The sequence below is a fragment of the Mustela nigripes genome, chromosome 2 (genome assembly GCF_022355385.1).
Source record: "Mustela nigripes isolate SB6536 chromosome 2, MUSNIG.SB6536, whole genome shotgun sequence".
Taxonomy (NCBI): domain Eukaryota; kingdom Metazoa; phylum Chordata; class Mammalia; order Carnivora; family Mustelidae; genus Mustela; species Mustela nigripes.
In genome coordinates this window covers 173,231,025-173,249,084 of record NC_081558.1, presented here as the reverse complement: position 1 = coordinate 173,249,084, position 18,060 = coordinate 173,231,025, and the positions used below count along the sequence as shown (strand labels likewise).

Below are 18,060 nucleotides of genomic sequence, written 5' to 3'. Positions count from 1 at the left end.
CCCTAACTCCCTCCCCACAGCAACCCTCAGTTTGTTTTGTGAGATTAAGTGTCTCTTGGTTTGTCTCCTTCCCAATCCCATCTTGTTTCATTTATTCCTTTTCTAACCCCAAAACCCCCATGTTGCCTCTCAACTTCCTCATATCAGGGAGATCACAAGATAATTGTTTTTCTCTGATTGACTTATTTCGATCAGCTCAGCATAATACAATCTAGTTCTATCCATGTGGTCTCAAATGGCAAGATTTCATTTCTTTTGATGGCTGCATAGTATTCCATTACACACACACACCCACACACACCCACACTATCTTCTTTATCCATTCATCTGTTGATGGACATCTAGGTTCTTTCCATAGTTTGGCTATTGTGGACATTGCTGCTATAAACATTTGGGTGCACATCCCCCTTTGGATCACTACGTTTGTATCTTTAGGGTAAATACCCAGTAGTGCAATTGCTAGGTCATAGAGTAGCTTTATTTTCAACTCTCTGAGGAAACTCCACACTGTTTTCCAGAGCGGTTGCAGCAGCTTGCATTCCCACCAACAGTGTAGGAGGGTTCCCCTTTCTCCATATCATTGCCAGCATCAGTCATTTCTTGACTTCTTAATTTTATGAGACTGATTGGTTTGAGGTGGTATCTATTGTGGTTTTCATTTGTATTTCCCTGATGCCGAGTGATGTAGAGCACTTTTTCATGTGTCTGTTGGCCATCTGGATGGATGTCTTCTTTGCAGAAATGTCTGTTTATGTCCTCTGCTCATTTCTTGATTGGATTATTTGATCTTTGGGTGTTGAGTTTGCTAAGCTCTTTATAGATTTTGGATACAAACCCCTTATCTGATATCTCATTTGCAAATATCTTCTCCCATTCTGTCAGTTGTGTTTTGGTTTTGTTAACTGTTTCCTTTGCTGTGCAAAATCTTTTGATCTTGATGAAGTCCCAATAGTTCATTTTTGTCCTTGCTTTCCTTTCCTTTGGTGATGGTCGTAGGAAGAAGTTGCTGCGACTGCGTTCGAAGAGGTTGTTGCCTGCGTTCTCCTCAAGGATTTTGATGGATTCCTTTCTCACAATGAAGTCCTTCATCCATTTTGAGTCTATTTTCAGGTGTGGTGTAATGAAATGGTCCAATTTCATTTTTATTCATGTGGCTGTTCAATTTTCCCAACACCGTTTGTTGAAGAGGCCTTCTTCTTTCCATTGGACATTCTTTCCTGCTTTGTTGAAGATTAGTTGACCATAGAGCTGAGGGTCTATTTCTGGGCTCTCTTTTCCATTTCATTGATCTATGTGTCTGTTTTTATGCCAGTACCATACTGTCTTGATGATGGCATCTTTGTAATGGAGATTGAAGTATGGAATTGTGATGCCACCAATTTTGGCTTTCTTTTTCAATATTCCTCTGGCTATTGGAAGTCTTTTCTGGTTCCATATAAATTTTAGGATTATTTGTTCCATTTCTTTGGAAAAAAAAAAAAAGGATGGGATTTTGACAGGGATTGCATTAAATGTGCAGATTGCTTTAGGTAGCATAGACATTTTCACAATATTTGTTCTTCCAATCCAGAAGCATTGTGTCTTCCTCAATTTCTTTCATGAGGGCTTTATAGTTATTTGAGTAGAGATTCTTTGCCTCTTTGGTGAGGTTTAAAAACCTAGTTATTTTATGGTTTGGGGTGCAATAGTAAATGGGATTGAGTCCTTAATTTCTCTTTCTTCTGTCGTGTTGTTGGTGTAAAGACATGCAACTGAAATCTGTGCATTGATTTTATATCCTGACACTTTACTGAATTCCTGTACAAGTTCTAGCAGATTTGGAGTAGAGTCTTTTGGGTTTTCCACATATAGTATCATATCACCTGCAAAGAGTGATAGTTGACTTCTTCTTCCCGATTTGGATGTACTTAATTACTTTTTGTTGTCTGATTGCTGATGCTAGGACTTCTAGTCATATGTTGAATAGCAGTGGTGATAATGGACATTGCTGGCATGTTCCTAACCTTAGGGGAAAAAGCCCTCACTTTTTCTCCATTGAGAATGATAGTTGCAGTGGGTTTTTCACAGATGGCTTTGATGATATTGAGGTATATACCCTCTATCCCTACACTTTGAAGAGTTTTGATCAGGAAAGGATGTTGTACTTTGTCAAATGTTTTTTTCAGCAGCTATTGAGAGGATCATACGATTCTTGTTCTTTCTTTTATTAATGTAGTGTATCACATTGATTAATTTGCAAATGTTGAATTAACCATTCAGCCCTGGATTAAATCTCACTTGTTCGTGATGAATAATCCATTTAATGTACTGTTGGATCCTATTGGCTACTATTCAGTTGAGAATTTTCCCATATGTGTTCATCAAGGATGTTGGTCTGCAATTCTCTTTTTTAATGGGATCCTTGTCTGGTTTTGGGATCAAGGTGATGCTGGCCTCATAAAATGACTTTGGAAGTTTTCCTTCCATTTCTATTTTTTGGAACAGTTTAAGGAGAATAGGAATAAATTCTTCTTTAGATGTTTGGTAGAATTCCCCTGGGAAGCCCTCTGGCCTTGGGCTCTTGCTTTTTCAAAGATTTTTGAAGACTTATTTGATATCTTTACTGGTTATGTCTCTGTTCAGGTTTTCTATTTCTTCCTGGTTCAGTTGTGGTAGTTTATATGTCTCTAGGAATGCAACCATTTCTTCCAGATTGTCAAATTTGATGACGTATAGTTGCTCATAATATGTTCTTATAATTGTATTTCTTTGGTGTTGGTTGGATCTCTTCTCTTTCATTAATGATTTTATTTATTTGGGTCCTTTCTCTTTCATTTTGGTAAGTCTGTCCAGGGTTTGATCAATCTTATTGATTCTTTCAAGGAACCAGCTCCTAGTTTCATTGATTTGTTCCATTGTTTTTTGGTTTCTATTTCATTGATTTCTGCTCTGATCTTCATTATTTCTCTTCTCCTGCTGGGTTTAGGCTTTCTTTGTTGTTCTTTTCCAGCTCTTTTAGGTGTAGGGTTTGGCTATGTATTTGAGACCTTTCTTGTTTCTTAAGAAAGGCTTGTATCGCTATATATTGTCCTCTCAGGACTACCTTTGCTGTGTCCCACAGATTTTGAACCATTGTGTTTTCATAATCATTTGTTTCCATGATTTTCTTGAATAAATATTTAATTTCCTGTTTGACCCATTCATTCTTCAGAAGGATGCTATTTAGTCTCCATGTATTTGGGTTCTTTCCAAATTGCCTCTTATGATTAAGTTCTAGTTCAGAGAATTGTGGTATGAAAATATGCAGGAAATGATCCCAATCTTTTGATAGTGGTTGAGACCTGATTTATGACCCAGGATGTGATCTATCCTGGAGAATATTCCATGTGCACTAGAGAAGAATTTGTACTCTGTTGCTTGGGGATGGAATGTTCTGAATATATCTGTGATATCCATCTGGTTCAGTGTGTCATTTAAGGCCTTTATTTCCTTGTAGATATTTTGCTTGGATGATCTTTCCATTTCAGTGAGGAAATTGTTAAAGTCCCCTACTATTATTGTATTATTATCCATGTGTTTCTTTGATTTTGTTATTAATTTGTTTATATAGTTGTTTGCTCCCATGTTCAGGGCATAGATATTTAAAATTGTTAGATCATCTTGTTGGACAGACCCTTTGAGTATGATATAGTGTCCTTCCTCATCTCTTATTATAGTCTTTGGCTTAAAATCTAATTGATCGGATATAAGGATTGCCACCCAGTCTTCCTTTTGGTGTCCATTAGCATGGTAAGTTGTTTTCCATGCCCTGACTTTAAATCTGGAGGTGTCTTTGGGTCTAAAATGTGTTTCTTGTAGGCTGCATATTGATGGGTTTTGTTTGTTTGTTTGTTTTGTTTGTTTTTTTTTAATACATTCTGATACACTGTGTCTTTTGTTTGGGGCCATTTACATTCAGTGTACTATTGAGAGATATGAATTTAGTACCATTGTATTGCCTATAATGTAACTGTTACTGTATATTGTTTCTCTTCCTTTCTGATCTACCACTTTTAAGGTCTCTCTTTGCTTAAAGGATCCCTTTCAATATTTCCTGTAGAGCGGGTTTGGTGTTTGCAAATTCTTTTAGTTTTTGTCCTGGAAGATTTTTATCTCTCCTATGTTCAATGATAGCCTAGCTGGATATAGTATTCTTGGCTGCATGTTTTTCTCATTTAGTGCTCTGAATATATCCTGTCAATTCTTTATGGCCTGCCATGTCTCTGTGGATAAGTCTGCTGCCAATCTAATATTTTTACCAATGCATATTACAGACTTCTTTTCCCAGACTACTTTCAGGATTTCCTCTTTGTCACTAAGACTTGGAAATTTTACTATGAGATGATGGGTTGAGGACCTATTCTTATTGATTTTGAGGGGGATTCTCTGCACCTCCTGAATTTTGATGCTTGTTCCCTTTGCCATGTTAGGGAAAATCTCTACAGTAATTCTCTCCATATACCTTCTGCTCCCCTCTCTCATTCTTCTTCTGGAATCCCAATTATTCTAATGTTGTTTCATTTTATGGTATCACTTATCTCTCGAATTCTCCCCGCATTGTCCAGCAGTTATTTGTCCCTCTTTTGCTCAGCTTCTTTATTTTATGTCATTTGGTCTTCTATTACTAATTCTTTCTTCTACCTTATTTATTCTAGCAGTAAGAGCCTCCATTTTTGATTGCACCTCATTAATAGCTTTTTTTATTTCACCTTGGTTAGACATTAGTTCTTTTATTTCTCCAGAGAGGGTTCTTATTTCTCTGGACATTGTTTCTCTAATGTCTTCCCTACCTTTTTCGAACCCAGCTAGAACCTTGAGAATCATCATTGTAAACTCTAGATCTGATATATTACCAATGTCCGTATTGATTTGGTACCTAGCCTTAGGTACTGCCTCTTGTTCTTTTTTTGTGTGTGATGAGTTTTTCCTGCCTTGTCATTTTGTCCAGATAAGAATATATGAAGGAGCAAATAAAATACTGAAAGGGTGGCAAAGACCCCAGGAAAATGTGCTTTAACCAAATCAAAAGAGAACTGAAATCATGATGGGGGAGAAAGGGAAGTTCAGAAGAAAAAAAAATGAAAACAAAAAAAATATATAAAAAGAAAAAAAATATATATATATATATATTAGACTAGTGACAAGAACAGGGTCACCTACTTAATTTTGGGAATATTTTGGTCTCTTAGAAGAAACTACCTCCCAAAATTTTATGGAATGGAAAACATTTATAGGGGTAAACACAATGAAGGGATGGAATATGACTATAAAGATTAAAAGAATTTTTTTTTTTTAATTTCTAAAAAAGGAGTTGATAAGATAAGTTGGTTGGGAGTATGTAGAAAAAGAAAGTGGAGAGAATTTTCTCAGGCTGGAGACTGGAACAAATCCAGTGGCTAATTTAGGGTGTATTTTCATGTATTAGAAGAAGTTGTACCTCAATTTTTTTAGAAGAAAGAACCCTATGTGTATACAAAAAATAAAGTTAAATACAATGAAGGATAAAATATGACTATACTCATGAAGGTTCAAAAAAGATAATTTTTTAATGAAAGATATTGTTAAAATAAACTAGTTAAAAGAAAATAAAACTTTAAAAGAGGAGAGGGCAAAAGTTAAAAAAATTAGCAAAAGAAAAAAAATAAAATTAAATAAATTAATGAACTTTGCAAGACTAAAGAATCATGGGGAGAAAGCCATGAATTCCCTGGTTTGCTTTCTCCTCCTCTGGAATTCTGCTGTTCCACTTGGTAAGTGAGCTTAGTCTTGGCTGGATTTCTTGTTGATCTTCGGGGGGGGGGGGGGGGGGGCTGTTGTAGTGATTCTGAAGTGTCTTTGCCAGAGGCAGAATTGCACCACCCTTCAGGGGCTGGGCTAAGCAATCTGCTTGTGTCACTTTCGGGAGCTTTTGTTCCCTGAACACTTTGCGTAGAGCTCCAGAGTACGGGAATGAGAATGGCAGCCTCCCAATCTCTGGCCCAGAAGAGCTGAGAGCTTGGGGACCCACTCCTCAGTGCGCCCTCGGAGAAAAGTGCTCAATCACTCCCATCTCTCTGGCCTCTAGCCCCCGCTTGGAGAAAAGCCCTCAGTAACTCCCATCTCCCTGGCCTCCAGATGTGCTTCGAGCTCACCCAGTCTTTGACCAAGCATTTCTGTCTTGGACACACAGCTCTGCCTGAAGTCTCCAAACCCCACAGATCCCTGAGCTCTTCCGGGGGGGGGGTCCCCTGGATCTTGTGGGGATCCTACTAACAGAGAAGTGGTGTGTGCTGCAGATTATAGTTCAAGGTAACCCCAAGTTGAGAGCTTGTTCCTTGGCTCTGTCTCTGTAGCCAGCTTCCACACTCTAATACCGGTGAGCTCTGCAACACTCAGACACCCCTGATCCTTCTGTGACCCCACAGGACCTGAGGCCACGCTGTCCCCACGTGGCCTTCATCCTGGGTTAGCCTCTGGAGTGATGTCCCTCTGTGGAGCAGACTTTTAAAAGTCCTGATTTCATGCTCCATTGCTCCACTGCTTGCCTGGAGCCGGCCCGTCCCGCCATGGTCTATCTTCCCATTGCCTTGGATTCACTTCTTCACTGGTCCTACCATTCTGAAAGTGGTCAACTTTCTGTTTCTAGAATTGTTGCTCTTCTTCTCTTCAATCTCTTGTTGGATTTGTAGGTGTTCACAATGGATTGATAAGCTATCTAGCTGATCTCCTGCTACCTGGTGTCATTTCAGCCTGCTACTTCTCTGCCATCTTGACTCCTCCCCGCCTTCCCAAAGATTATTAAATCATCTTTTTTTTTTTTTTTTAACAAGAAACGGACTTCGTTTCAAAAACAGAAACAGTGTGCCAGAGTTTTGTTTTTTTGGTTTTTTTTTTTAAGATTTTATTTATTTATTCGACAGAGAGAGATTACAAGTAGGCAGAGAGGCAGGCAGAGAGAGAGGAGGAAGCAGGCTCCCTGCTGAGCAGAGAGCCCGATGTGGGACTCGATCCCAGGACCCTGAGATCATGACCTGAGCCGAAGGCAGCGGCTTAACCCACTGAGGCACCCCTTAAATCATGTTTTTTAACACAACATTGTCACCTGTTCTGTTGGGAACTGGGCCATGGAACTTTCCATGCTGCTATTTAGAAGTGGACCTAAGCTATGGCTTTTTCAGAATTGTTCTCATCAAGTTGAAAAAGATCAATCTCCTTACTAGCATTGTTCTGTTAGATTTTTCTATTTCTTCCTGACTCAGTTTAGATAAGTTACAAGTTTCTAGAAATTTATTCATTTATTTTTGGTTATCCAATTTCCTGGCTTATAATCACTCTTAAGTAGTTATCTTCTATGATCCTTTGTGTTTCCATGAATTCAAGTGTAATGTCCCCTTTTTGTTTTTATATGTTTTTAGTCCTCTCTCCTCTTTTCATAGTTAATCTAGCTAAAACCCGTCAATTTTTTATGTGTTTAAAAACAGCTCTTAATTTCATTGGTCTTTTCCATTGTCATTTTAGTTTCTATTTTTATTTATTTCTGCTCCAAACTTTTATTTCTGCCTGCCTGTTCATTTTGGGTTTAGTGTGTCCTTCTATCTAGGTCTTTGAAGTGTAATGATAGATTGTGTATCACAGATTCTTTTTTTTAGTAATATATACATTTATTTATTTATTTATAATTTTATTTTATTTTTTTAATGTACTAAGATTCACTGTTCATGCACCACACCTAGTACTCCATGCAATACGTGCGCTCCTCAATACCCATCACCAGGCTCACCCCAACCCTCCATCCTCCTCCCCTCCAAAGCCTCAGTTTATTTCTCAGAGTCCACAGTCTCTCATGGCTTGTCTCCTGCTCCAATTTTCCCCAACTCACTTTTCTCCATCTACCTTGGTGTTATTCCTTATGCTCCACAAGTAAGTGAAACCATATGGTAATTGGCTCTCTCTGCTTGACTTATTTATCTCAGCATAATCTCCTCCAGTCCTGTCCACATTGAATAGAAAAGTTGGGTATTCATCCTTTCTGATGGAGGCATGATAGTCCACTGTATACATGGGCCATATCTTTTCTACCCATTTGTCTGTTGAATGGCATCTTGGCTCTTTCCACAGTTTGGCTACTGCAGCCACTGCTGCTATGAAAACTGCGGTGCAGATGACCCTTCTTTTCACTACATCTGTATCTTTGGGGTAAACACCCAGTAGTGCAATTGCAGGGTCATAGGGTAGCTCTATTTTTTTAAATTTTTTATTTTCAGCATAACAGTATTCATTATTTTTGCACCACACCCAGTGCTCCATGCAATCCGTGCCCTCTATAATACCCACCACATGGTACCCCGACCTCCCATCCCCCACCCCTTCAAAACTCTCAGATTGTTTTTCAGAGTCTATTTTTTTTAAAGGTATATTTATTTATTTGACAGAGAGAGACCACAAGTAGGCAGAGAGGCAGGTGGAGAGAGAGAGAGGGAAGCAGGCTCCCCAGTGAGCAGAAAGCCTGATGTAGGTCTCAATCCCAGGACCCTGAGATCATGACCCAAATAGAAGGCAGAAGCTTAACCCACTGAGCCACACAGGTGCCTGGGTAGCTCTATTCCCAATTTCTTAAGGAATCTCCACACTGTTTGCTGTTCACAAATAACACTAAAGACAAAGGGCTGACATCCAAGATCTATAAAGAACTCCTCAAACTCAACATTCAAACAACAGATAATCATGTCAAATAAATGGGCAGAAGACATGAACAGATAGTTCTCCAAAGAAGACATACAAATGTCTAACACACACATAAAGAAATGTTCATCATCATTACCCATCAGGGAGATTCAAATAAAAACCACATTGAGATACCATCTTACACCAGTTAGAATGGCCAAAATTAACAAGTCAGTAAACAATAAGTGTTGGAGAGGATGTGGAGAAAGGGGAACCCTTTCCTTGTGTGGGAATGCAAGTTGGTGCAGCTATTTTGGAAAACAGTGTGGAGATTCCTTAATAGCAACATTTATATCAACATGTATCTTAGAATTGATTTTGTTGCATCCCTTAAGTTGTTCTATGTGTGCTTCCATTTTTAAGTGTCTTGATTTTTTTCTCTTTTATTTTTAATTTGATCTAATTGTAATTTTCATGTATTTGTGAATGTTCCAACTTTCTTCCTGTTATTAATTTCTAGTTTTGTACCATTGTGGCTGGGAAAGATACTTGATGTATTTTCTATCTTCTTGAATCTGTTGAGGCATGTTTTGTGACCTAACATATAATCTATCCTACAATGGTCTATGTGCACTTGGGAAGAAGATGTATTCTGTTGTTGTTGGATGGAATGTCATGTATATAACCACTAGGTCCACTTGGTGTATAGTATTCCTCAAATCCACAGTTTCCTTACTGACTCTCTTTCTGGGCTATACTATCCATTGTTGAGAGTGGGGCATTAATCTTTGGAACTATTATTATATTTTTATTCCTCTTTTTAGTTCTGTTAGTATTTGCTTTATATATTTACATGCTGTAATGTCAGGTGCATAACTACCTACAATGGTTACACCTTCTTGATATATTTACCTTTATTATCATATAATGACCCTCTTTGTCTCTTGTGACCATGTTTAGCTTACATTCTATTTTATCTCAGTATAGGTACCTCTGATTTCTTTTGTTTACCATTTTTTTAGAATATTATTTTCCATCTCTTCACTTCCAGCTTCTCTGTGTCCTTAATGCTAAAGTGAGTGTCTCCTAGGCAGCATGCTGTTGCATCTAATTTTTCATTTATTAAACCCTTCTATGTCTTTGGCTTAGAGAATTTAATCCATTTTCATTTAAAGTCATTATTGAATGCTAAGGCTTACTACTGCCATTTGTTAATTATTTTCTGACTGTAGATCCATTCACCCATGCCCCCTCTCTTGGCTGTCTTCTTTTGTAATTTGATGACTTTTTGTGGTGGTATGCTCTGACTCCTTTAGTATAATCTTCTGTGTATCTACTAATGGGTTGACTTTTGTGGCTGCCCTGAGGATTACATAAAACTTCTTACAGTTATCCTGTTTTAAGGTAACAACAACTCTGACAGCATAGAAAACTTCTTTCCTCTTCAACATTTTAGGTTAGTGATGTTATAATTTACATTTTTTAATTTCTATATGCAATGTCAAATTATTATTGAGTTATTTTTCATACATTTGCTTTTTAGCTTTTAAACTAGAGTTTGATTTTTATATTGCCATTACAATATTAGAGTATCTAAATTTGACAACATTTTTACTAACTTCATTGATGAGTTTTACATGTTCATATATTTTTTAAAGTATTAATTAGTATCCTTTCATTTCGGATGTAGAACATACTTCAGTATTCTTTGTGAAGAAGGTTTAATGGTGATGAACTCTGTCGGTTTTTGTTTGGGAGCCTTTATGTCTCCTTCATTTCTGATGAATATCTCTGCTGGGTATATTATTCCTGCTTAATAGGTTTTTGTTTTTGTTTTTGTTTTTTTATTATTTTTAATATAATGTCCCAATCTCTCTTGGCCTACAAAGTTTCTGCTAGGAAAACCACTGATAGTCTTTTAGGCACTCTCTTGCATATAATAAGTGACTTCTCTCTTTCTGGTTTCAAAATTCTCTTTTCCTTTTGCTTTTTGACATTTTAATTGCAATGTTTCAATGTATCTCTTTTGGGGTTCAATGTATATGAGGTCCTTTGAGCCTCATGAATTCTGATATCCATTTCCCTCACCACATTTAAGAAGGATCCACCCATTGTTGGTTTGTTTGTTTGTTTGTTTGTTTTAAATAAGCCTTTTTACCTTTATCTTTTTCTTCACCATCCAAGATTTCCATAATGCCTATGTTATTTCTGTGATGGTGTCTTCTAAGTGCCGAAAGCTTTCTTCAGTATTTTTCATACTGTTATTTGCTTGTCCGTTTAGATAATTTCAAACAACTTGTCTCCAGGTCATGGATTCTTTCTTCTCACTCATTAAGTCTATTGATACTATTGAATATTTCAGTCATTACATGCTTCAGCTCTACAATTTTTTTTTTTATTTTATGGTTTCTGTTTCATTGTTGAACTTCTCATTTTGCTTATGCATTATTTTCCCAATTTCATTTAGTGTTCTTATACTCTATTGTACTACTTCAAGAAGATCATTCTGAACTCTGTCAGGTCACAGATCTGCATTTCTTTAGGGTCAGTTATTGGAGCACTATTAGTTTCTTCTGGTGGTATCATATTTACCTAATTCCTTGTGAAGCTTGTATCCTTGTGTTTGTATCTGTGCATTTGAGTAAGTGGTTTGTTCTTCCATACTTTATATATTTGCTTGGAAAGACCTTCCCTAGTTGTGTCAGCTTGAGGTCCTAGATGCTTCAACTGGTGGCATCCATTGGCAGGTGGGATTTGTTTTGGGGATCTTTGTTGGATGAGACCAGTGCCTATAATCTGAAGTGGTGGTATGTATGTGTTTGGGGGGAGAGTGCAAGCGTGTAAGCTTCATGGTAGGGTGGAACTGTAGGCTGTGCTCTGTACTCAAGTGGGCTCAGTGTATGAGCTTCCTAGCTGGGCATGATGCCCAGCTGTATGGAATCAGGTAGGGTTACTAGCTGAGCTCTCTGCTATTACCTCTGATTTCCAGAGTCGCATGATGTACTGCCTTGTAGGGCAGTGTCACCTTTTGTATTCTGTTATTCGACACAGCTAGGAGGTATGCTCCACAATCACTACTGGACAAAATGGGCCTCAGGTTGTGTTCACCACCTGTATTATGTCACTCCTTGGATTCCATATTTGGATGGAGGTAGTCACAGGTCAGGCTTTAAAGTCAGATGAATACTCAGACTGCTCTGTCATCAGGCAGGTGACAAGCTGTGCCCTGACATTGGGCAGACTATAAGCTAGACTATGTGATCAAGTAGACTGTTGTTGTATTCTGTGATTGGGTGACATTGCTGGCTTGTCTTTCTGGTCATGTGGGGCTTCCAGCTATACCCTAAAACTAGGTGGTACTAGAGACTATGCTCTGCAGTTAGGAGGGTTCACTGTCCAGGCTCTCTGATCAGGTGACACTTCAGGCTATGTTCTGTGATTAGATATGGTCACTTAGTTTCCTGCCTGGGCAGTCCCTAGGCTATGTTTAGCAATTGGGCATGGCCATATGCTGAACTCTCTCCACTGCTGGGTGGAGTTTTAAGCTTGGTTCCATGGTTGAGTGGCCTTGTAGTCTGGGATCCAAGGCTGCTCAAGTTCACCATTCAGTTTTCCTGGATATGAGGGCCAGAAATTATGCTCAATGGTTAAGCAAAGCTTTTAGCTTGGCTCCCTGACCAGCCAGGCTGTAGGATATGCTCTGTGGCTGGCAGGGGCCTGTGACCATGCTTCTTGAAGCAGTGAGTCTTGAGCAGTTGGGTACAATTGAGAATGTGCTTTCCTCCTTAGGGAACCAGTAGGAAGTGCTTCATGACTGCTGGATATAGACAGACCCATTCTTAAAGAAGTGCTTGGTACAGGCCATTCTGATTAGGCTTCTGCAGTGACATCTTCAGGTCAATGTCAGTAAATATAATTTAATTTCTTTTTCTAATATAAAAATAAAAATTATAAATATGATGCATTTAAAAAGTAAAAAAAGAAAAATGTACAACACAATGAATTATAAGGGAGTAAACACCCATGCAATATTCATAAAGACCAAGACATGGAATATTAGATTCACATAAGAGGTTTCCTGCATATATTTTTCAATCCCAAACTCCTTCCTTGACCTCTTGTCTACCTCATTCTTGATTCTTTACTTTCTATTCATTTTTTTCTTTTTTTTTTTTTTTGCTCCTATTTTAGTGGCTGTAACATTCATTATGAAACCAAATACAAGTGATGACAATAGACATCTTAGTGTCAGTCCTGAACTCAAAAGGAAGCATACACTATTTACTATTAAGGCAATATTCATTTGTTATTGATTCCTAATTTTTTTATTAAAGAACTTCTTTTTAATTCCTAATTTGTTAAGTGTTATTTCATAGAAGATGACTAAATTTATTATGGCTCCATCAGAAAGGATGAATACCCAACTTTTGTATCAACATGGGTGAGACTGGAAGAGACAATGCTGAGAGAAATAAGTCAAGCAGAGAGAGTCAATTAACATATGGTTTCACTTATTTGTGGAGCATAACAAATAACACGGAGGACATAGGGAGATGGAGAGGAGAAGTGAGTTGGGGGAAATTCGAGGGGGAGAGAAACCATGAGAGACTGTGGACTCTGAGAAAAAAAACTAAGAGTTTTGGAGGGGAGGGTGGTTGGAGGTTGGGTAAGCCTGATGGTGGGTATTATGGAGGGCATGTCACTGAATACATAAACAATGAATTCTGAAACACAAAAGAAATTAGAGAGGAGAAGGGAGTTGAGGGAAATTGGAAAGGGAAGTGAAACATGAGAGACTATGGACTCTGAAAAACAATCTGAGGGGTTTGAAGGGGCAGGGGTGGGAGGTTGGGGGATCCAGGTGGTGGGTATTGGAGAGGGCACAGATTGCATGGAGCACTGGGTGTGGTGCAAAAACAATGAATACTGTTACACTGAGAATAAATTTTAAAAAATTAAAATAAATAAATAAATAAATAAATAAATATTTTTTTAAAGGATTATTAAATCTGACCAACTCTTTTTTTTTTTTTTTTACATCTGTTTAAACTGCCATATTATTTTCTTTTAATCTACTAGTGAGACAAAGTAGACTGATCAATTTTTAAAGCACTAAAGAATCCTTAAATCCCTGGAAGACACCACTTTGGTCATATTATATTTTTCATAGAATGCAAGATTCAGTTTGCCAATTTGAAGAATCTGAGGAGGTATACGTTTATGAGTCAGCTTGTCCTACAATTTTCCTTTCTCATGTCCGGGTTGTTGTAACCTCATAAATGTATCTGGGAGTCTATCCTCTCTTTGGATTTTCTGTTTTTAACCAGTGTAGTATTCATGAGAAAGATTGTAAGCTTCCAAATGACATCATGTTCCTTAATTTAGTAACATTCATTAGTAACTGAGGCAGCATGCTTTGCATTAACAGAGAGTTTACTATTTAGAAATTAGTGCGGGCAGTTGTTTGAGAGGTTCTATTGATAGTCCCAAGGACCTCTGACTGATGTATGCCAAACTGATCCTTTCTTACTAGAATGTATCTATGACATTGCCAATTATATGACAGGTATTTAAGGTATTAAAATATTTGGTTTCCTTTAGTGATGAGAGCTGGCTCTCCCAAAATACTCTAATGGACCAACCATTTTCTCTTGAAATAACTGTAGTTGTTAGTTTCTGATGAATATATTTTCTGATGACTCCAAAATCACATTATTCATTGCTAGAAGCTGAGAGTTCAGTGGAAAACTTTTGCCAAAGATTATAGTTTGCATGCATAGGGATATTTGCTTAAGAAGTCATTTATGTCATATGGCCACTAAAACACTGTTTGGGATATAGTCTGTGCCACAGCACTGAGAGCATGTTTTTTGCTCCAGACTAAATTGAAAAATAGATTTCATTTTGGTCCCTTATGCCCAAAAGTGAATTAAGGATGGAACATGTGGATGCCTGGGTGGCTCAGTTGGTTAAACATCTGACTTTGGCTCACATCATGATCTCAGGATCCTGGGATTAAACCTCAGGGTGGGCTCTATGCTTAGCAGGGAGTCTGCCTATCCCTCTGCGTCGTACGTTTTGATGTAGTCTTCTCTCATGGTTCCTCTCCCACTCTGATTTCTCCCCCTTCATTTTTCCCTTCTCCTAATGCTTAGGAGATAGGAATAGAATTTAGTGATTCATCAGTTAACATATAATATCCAGTGCTCATCCCAAGTGCCCTCCTTAATGCCCATCATGCATTTACCCTATCCCATCACCCATCTCCCCTCCAGCAAGCCTGTTATTCCTCTCTATATAAGAGCACCTTATGGTTTGCCTTATTTCTGTTTTATCTTATTTTTCCTTCCCTTCCCCTGTGTTCATCTGTTTTGTTTCTTAAACTCCACATACGTGTGAAGTCATATGATATTTGTCTTTCTCTGAATGACTTATTTTGCTGAGCCTAATACACTCTAGTTCTGTCTATGATGTTGCAAATGGCAAGATGAGCTGACAAATGAATAAAGAACAAGTGGTATATATATATATAAAGTGCAATATTAGCCATCAGATAGAATAAAATCTTGCCATTTGGGGGATGAACCATGAGAAACTCCTTCATATTTCTATATGTAATGGGTCAATAAATATTTATATTTAGGTATTTAGAATGTTCCCAATTATGTGTCTCATTTATGCTTACAGCATCTCCAACTTTTTCTTACTGCTATGAATGTATCAGTAAATTACATTGGAATCAGTACAACTTGGTGGAATTCCCAGCAAAAAACATATTAAGTAATATTAGAGAGAAAGAAATAGGGATTTCCATATAAATTCCATCTAGTTCAACTACATTTTGCTAAATCATGAGGATACAGATACTCTATTTCAGAGAATCTGAGAGTAAGGTTGACTAACAATAAAGATGAATGTAGTTTTTCTTTATTATACATTTTAACTAGCATTCTTTTCTTGTTTTTAATATTTTTTAATTGTGGTAAAAAATATAGAATAAAATTTCACCTTTTAATAATGAAAATATTCTTGATTTAAGAATAGATACTTCAGGGGCGCCTGGGTGGCTCAGTGGGTCAAGCCACTGCCTTTGGCTCAGGTCATGATCTCAGGGTCCTGGGATCAAGCCCCGCATCAGGCTCTCTGCTCAGTGGGGGAGCCTGCTTCCTCCTCTCTCTCTGCCTGCCTCTCTGCCTGCTTGTGATCTCTCTCTGTCAAATAAATGAATAAAATCTTTAAAAAAAAAAGAATAGATACTTCATATGAATTGAATTGATATTCACATATAGTACTTTGAATAAACTCAAAGAAAATTAAGAATCAAATATATACAGTGTACTTCCAACAGATGGTGTTTAAGAAGGGATTAATTCTTGAGAACCTGGAATGGGACATGTTATGGTTCGAAATCTAGAAACTTGTCAACAATATTAAATGGAGGTGATATTTACATATACTGATTTGTATTCCTAGCATTTGTTAAAAATTGTGACTCATTACTCTTTGAAACAATTAGTTAATAGTTTAGCTAATTTTTCTGTGGCACAGTATATAATCTCAATAATAATTATTTAACTCATTCTTGAAGGGAGCTAGTAGCTATGATTTTGGAATACATATTAGCAGAATCTCTCTTTGCAGAAGTTATTTATTTGATTTCTATACTAACATGTATAAGTAATTGAATATTTTATGGACAAAGAGGTCCTTTTCTACTTTCTCAATATTCCATGATCTTGAAAAACATTTTATCAAATTTAATTTTCCACAGATGATGATATTTCTTTTAAAGTGTTATATAATATTCTTTATAATTTTTTTCCATAGCATTTATTACATCCTTATTTCTTAGAATATAAATAAAAGGGTTTAATAAAGGGATTACTATGGTATAAAAAATAGCACCAGGTATATCTTTATCCTCTTCTTTAACTGAATGTGGTTGAATGTACACAAAGATAAGAGAACCATAGAATATTGAGACAGAGAGAAAGTGGGATGCACATGTAGATAAGGCTTTGCTTCTTCCGTCTTTGGATTTCATTTTGAAAATAGTAAAGAGAATGTAGAAGTAAGGTATTAAGACACTACCAATGGTGAAGAGTTGAACTGAACCTGCAAAGAAAAATATCATCAATTCATTGATATAAGGGTCAACACAAGAGAGTCTATATAATGGGAAAACATCACAAAAAAGTGATTAATTTGATTTGACCCACAGAAAGTTAAACTAAAGAGAAACCATGTATGAAAAATGGAATGCAGATTTCCAGCTATATAGGCCCCTGTGGTCATCTGAATGCAGAATTTCTTTGACATCATCGTGTGGTACTGCAGAGGGCTACATATGGCCACATAGCGATCATAGGCCATTGCTGCCAGGAGAAAGCAATCTGCAGTTTCAGCAAGGCAGAGAAAATAAAATTGTGCCATGCACTCATAAAGGGAAATCATTCTGTCTTTAGAGTTTTCTAACATTTTGGGAGTAATGGCACAGGAACAACAGGAACCTATCAGAGCCAGGTTGCCCAGAAAGATGTACATTGGTGTGTGAAGACGATGCTCCATAAAAATCAATGCCACCAGGCCCAGATTCCCCACCAGAGTGATCACATAGATAGTGAGAAACACCACAAACAGGAGGCTCCTCAACTCTGGGTGATCTGTAAATCCTATTAGGATAAATTCGGTGGTCAAGGAGTAGTTATCTTCAGTCATATCCACCTTCTCTGTTTAGATAGGAATTCTGGAGATATAAGATTAAGGGAAATTAGAGAATTGATTCCATTTACTACAGCACCAAGAATCATAAGATACCTGGGGATAAATGTAACAAAAGAGGTAAAGGGTCTGTTCTCAAGGAACTATAGAATGCTCGTGAAAGAAATTGAAGAAGACACAAAAAGATCAAAGAGCATTCCATGGTCATGGATCAGAAGAATAAACATTATAAGATTGTAATTTAGAGTGTGTAAAACTTTCCTTCCAAATTTTTCTTTTTACAACAAAGAGAGAAGCTTCTTCAAACTCTTCCTAGTATCTCCGGATACAGGCACAAAAACCTCTAGGGAATAGCCATTCCCCTAAAATGTCAGTTTTATAACTGAAATTATTTTTGTAATTTCCAGAAGAATGCTTACAGAGGAAAAGGTTTGTCTTTATGAATTCACATATGAATAATGTAGAAATCTAGCATTCTCATATTTGGTTCATTGTTGACGAAAATTTCAGTGTCACTTTCACTAAAACATTGCAATAGAGTACAGCAGATGGCAGTAAGGTCTTGGAGGATCAAGGAATTGCCCAAAGAAATTTAGAAAATGTATCAATAACATGTAAATAAGGTTGATGAGGAAAAGATGGAAATGAGTTACATCCATTTGTCACAGTTCATTGGCT

The 18,060-nt window shown here is 37.2% G+C and overlaps 1 protein-coding gene across 1 annotated transcript; it reads right to left on the bottom strand.

The window, feature by feature from the left end:
* Nucleotides 1–16,480: 16,480 nt before the first annotated feature.
* LOC132010591 (olfactory receptor 5K1-like) lies at nt 16,481–17,379 on the bottom strand (the record flags this gene model as incomplete). Its single annotated transcript, XM_059388370.1, is given in 2 exon segments — nt 16,481–16,854; nt 16,857–17,379. Coding segments are annotated over 2 exon segments (897 nt in total), but the record flags the coding sequence as incomplete, so codon positions are not given.
* Nucleotides 17,380–18,060: the final 681 nt, after the last annotated feature.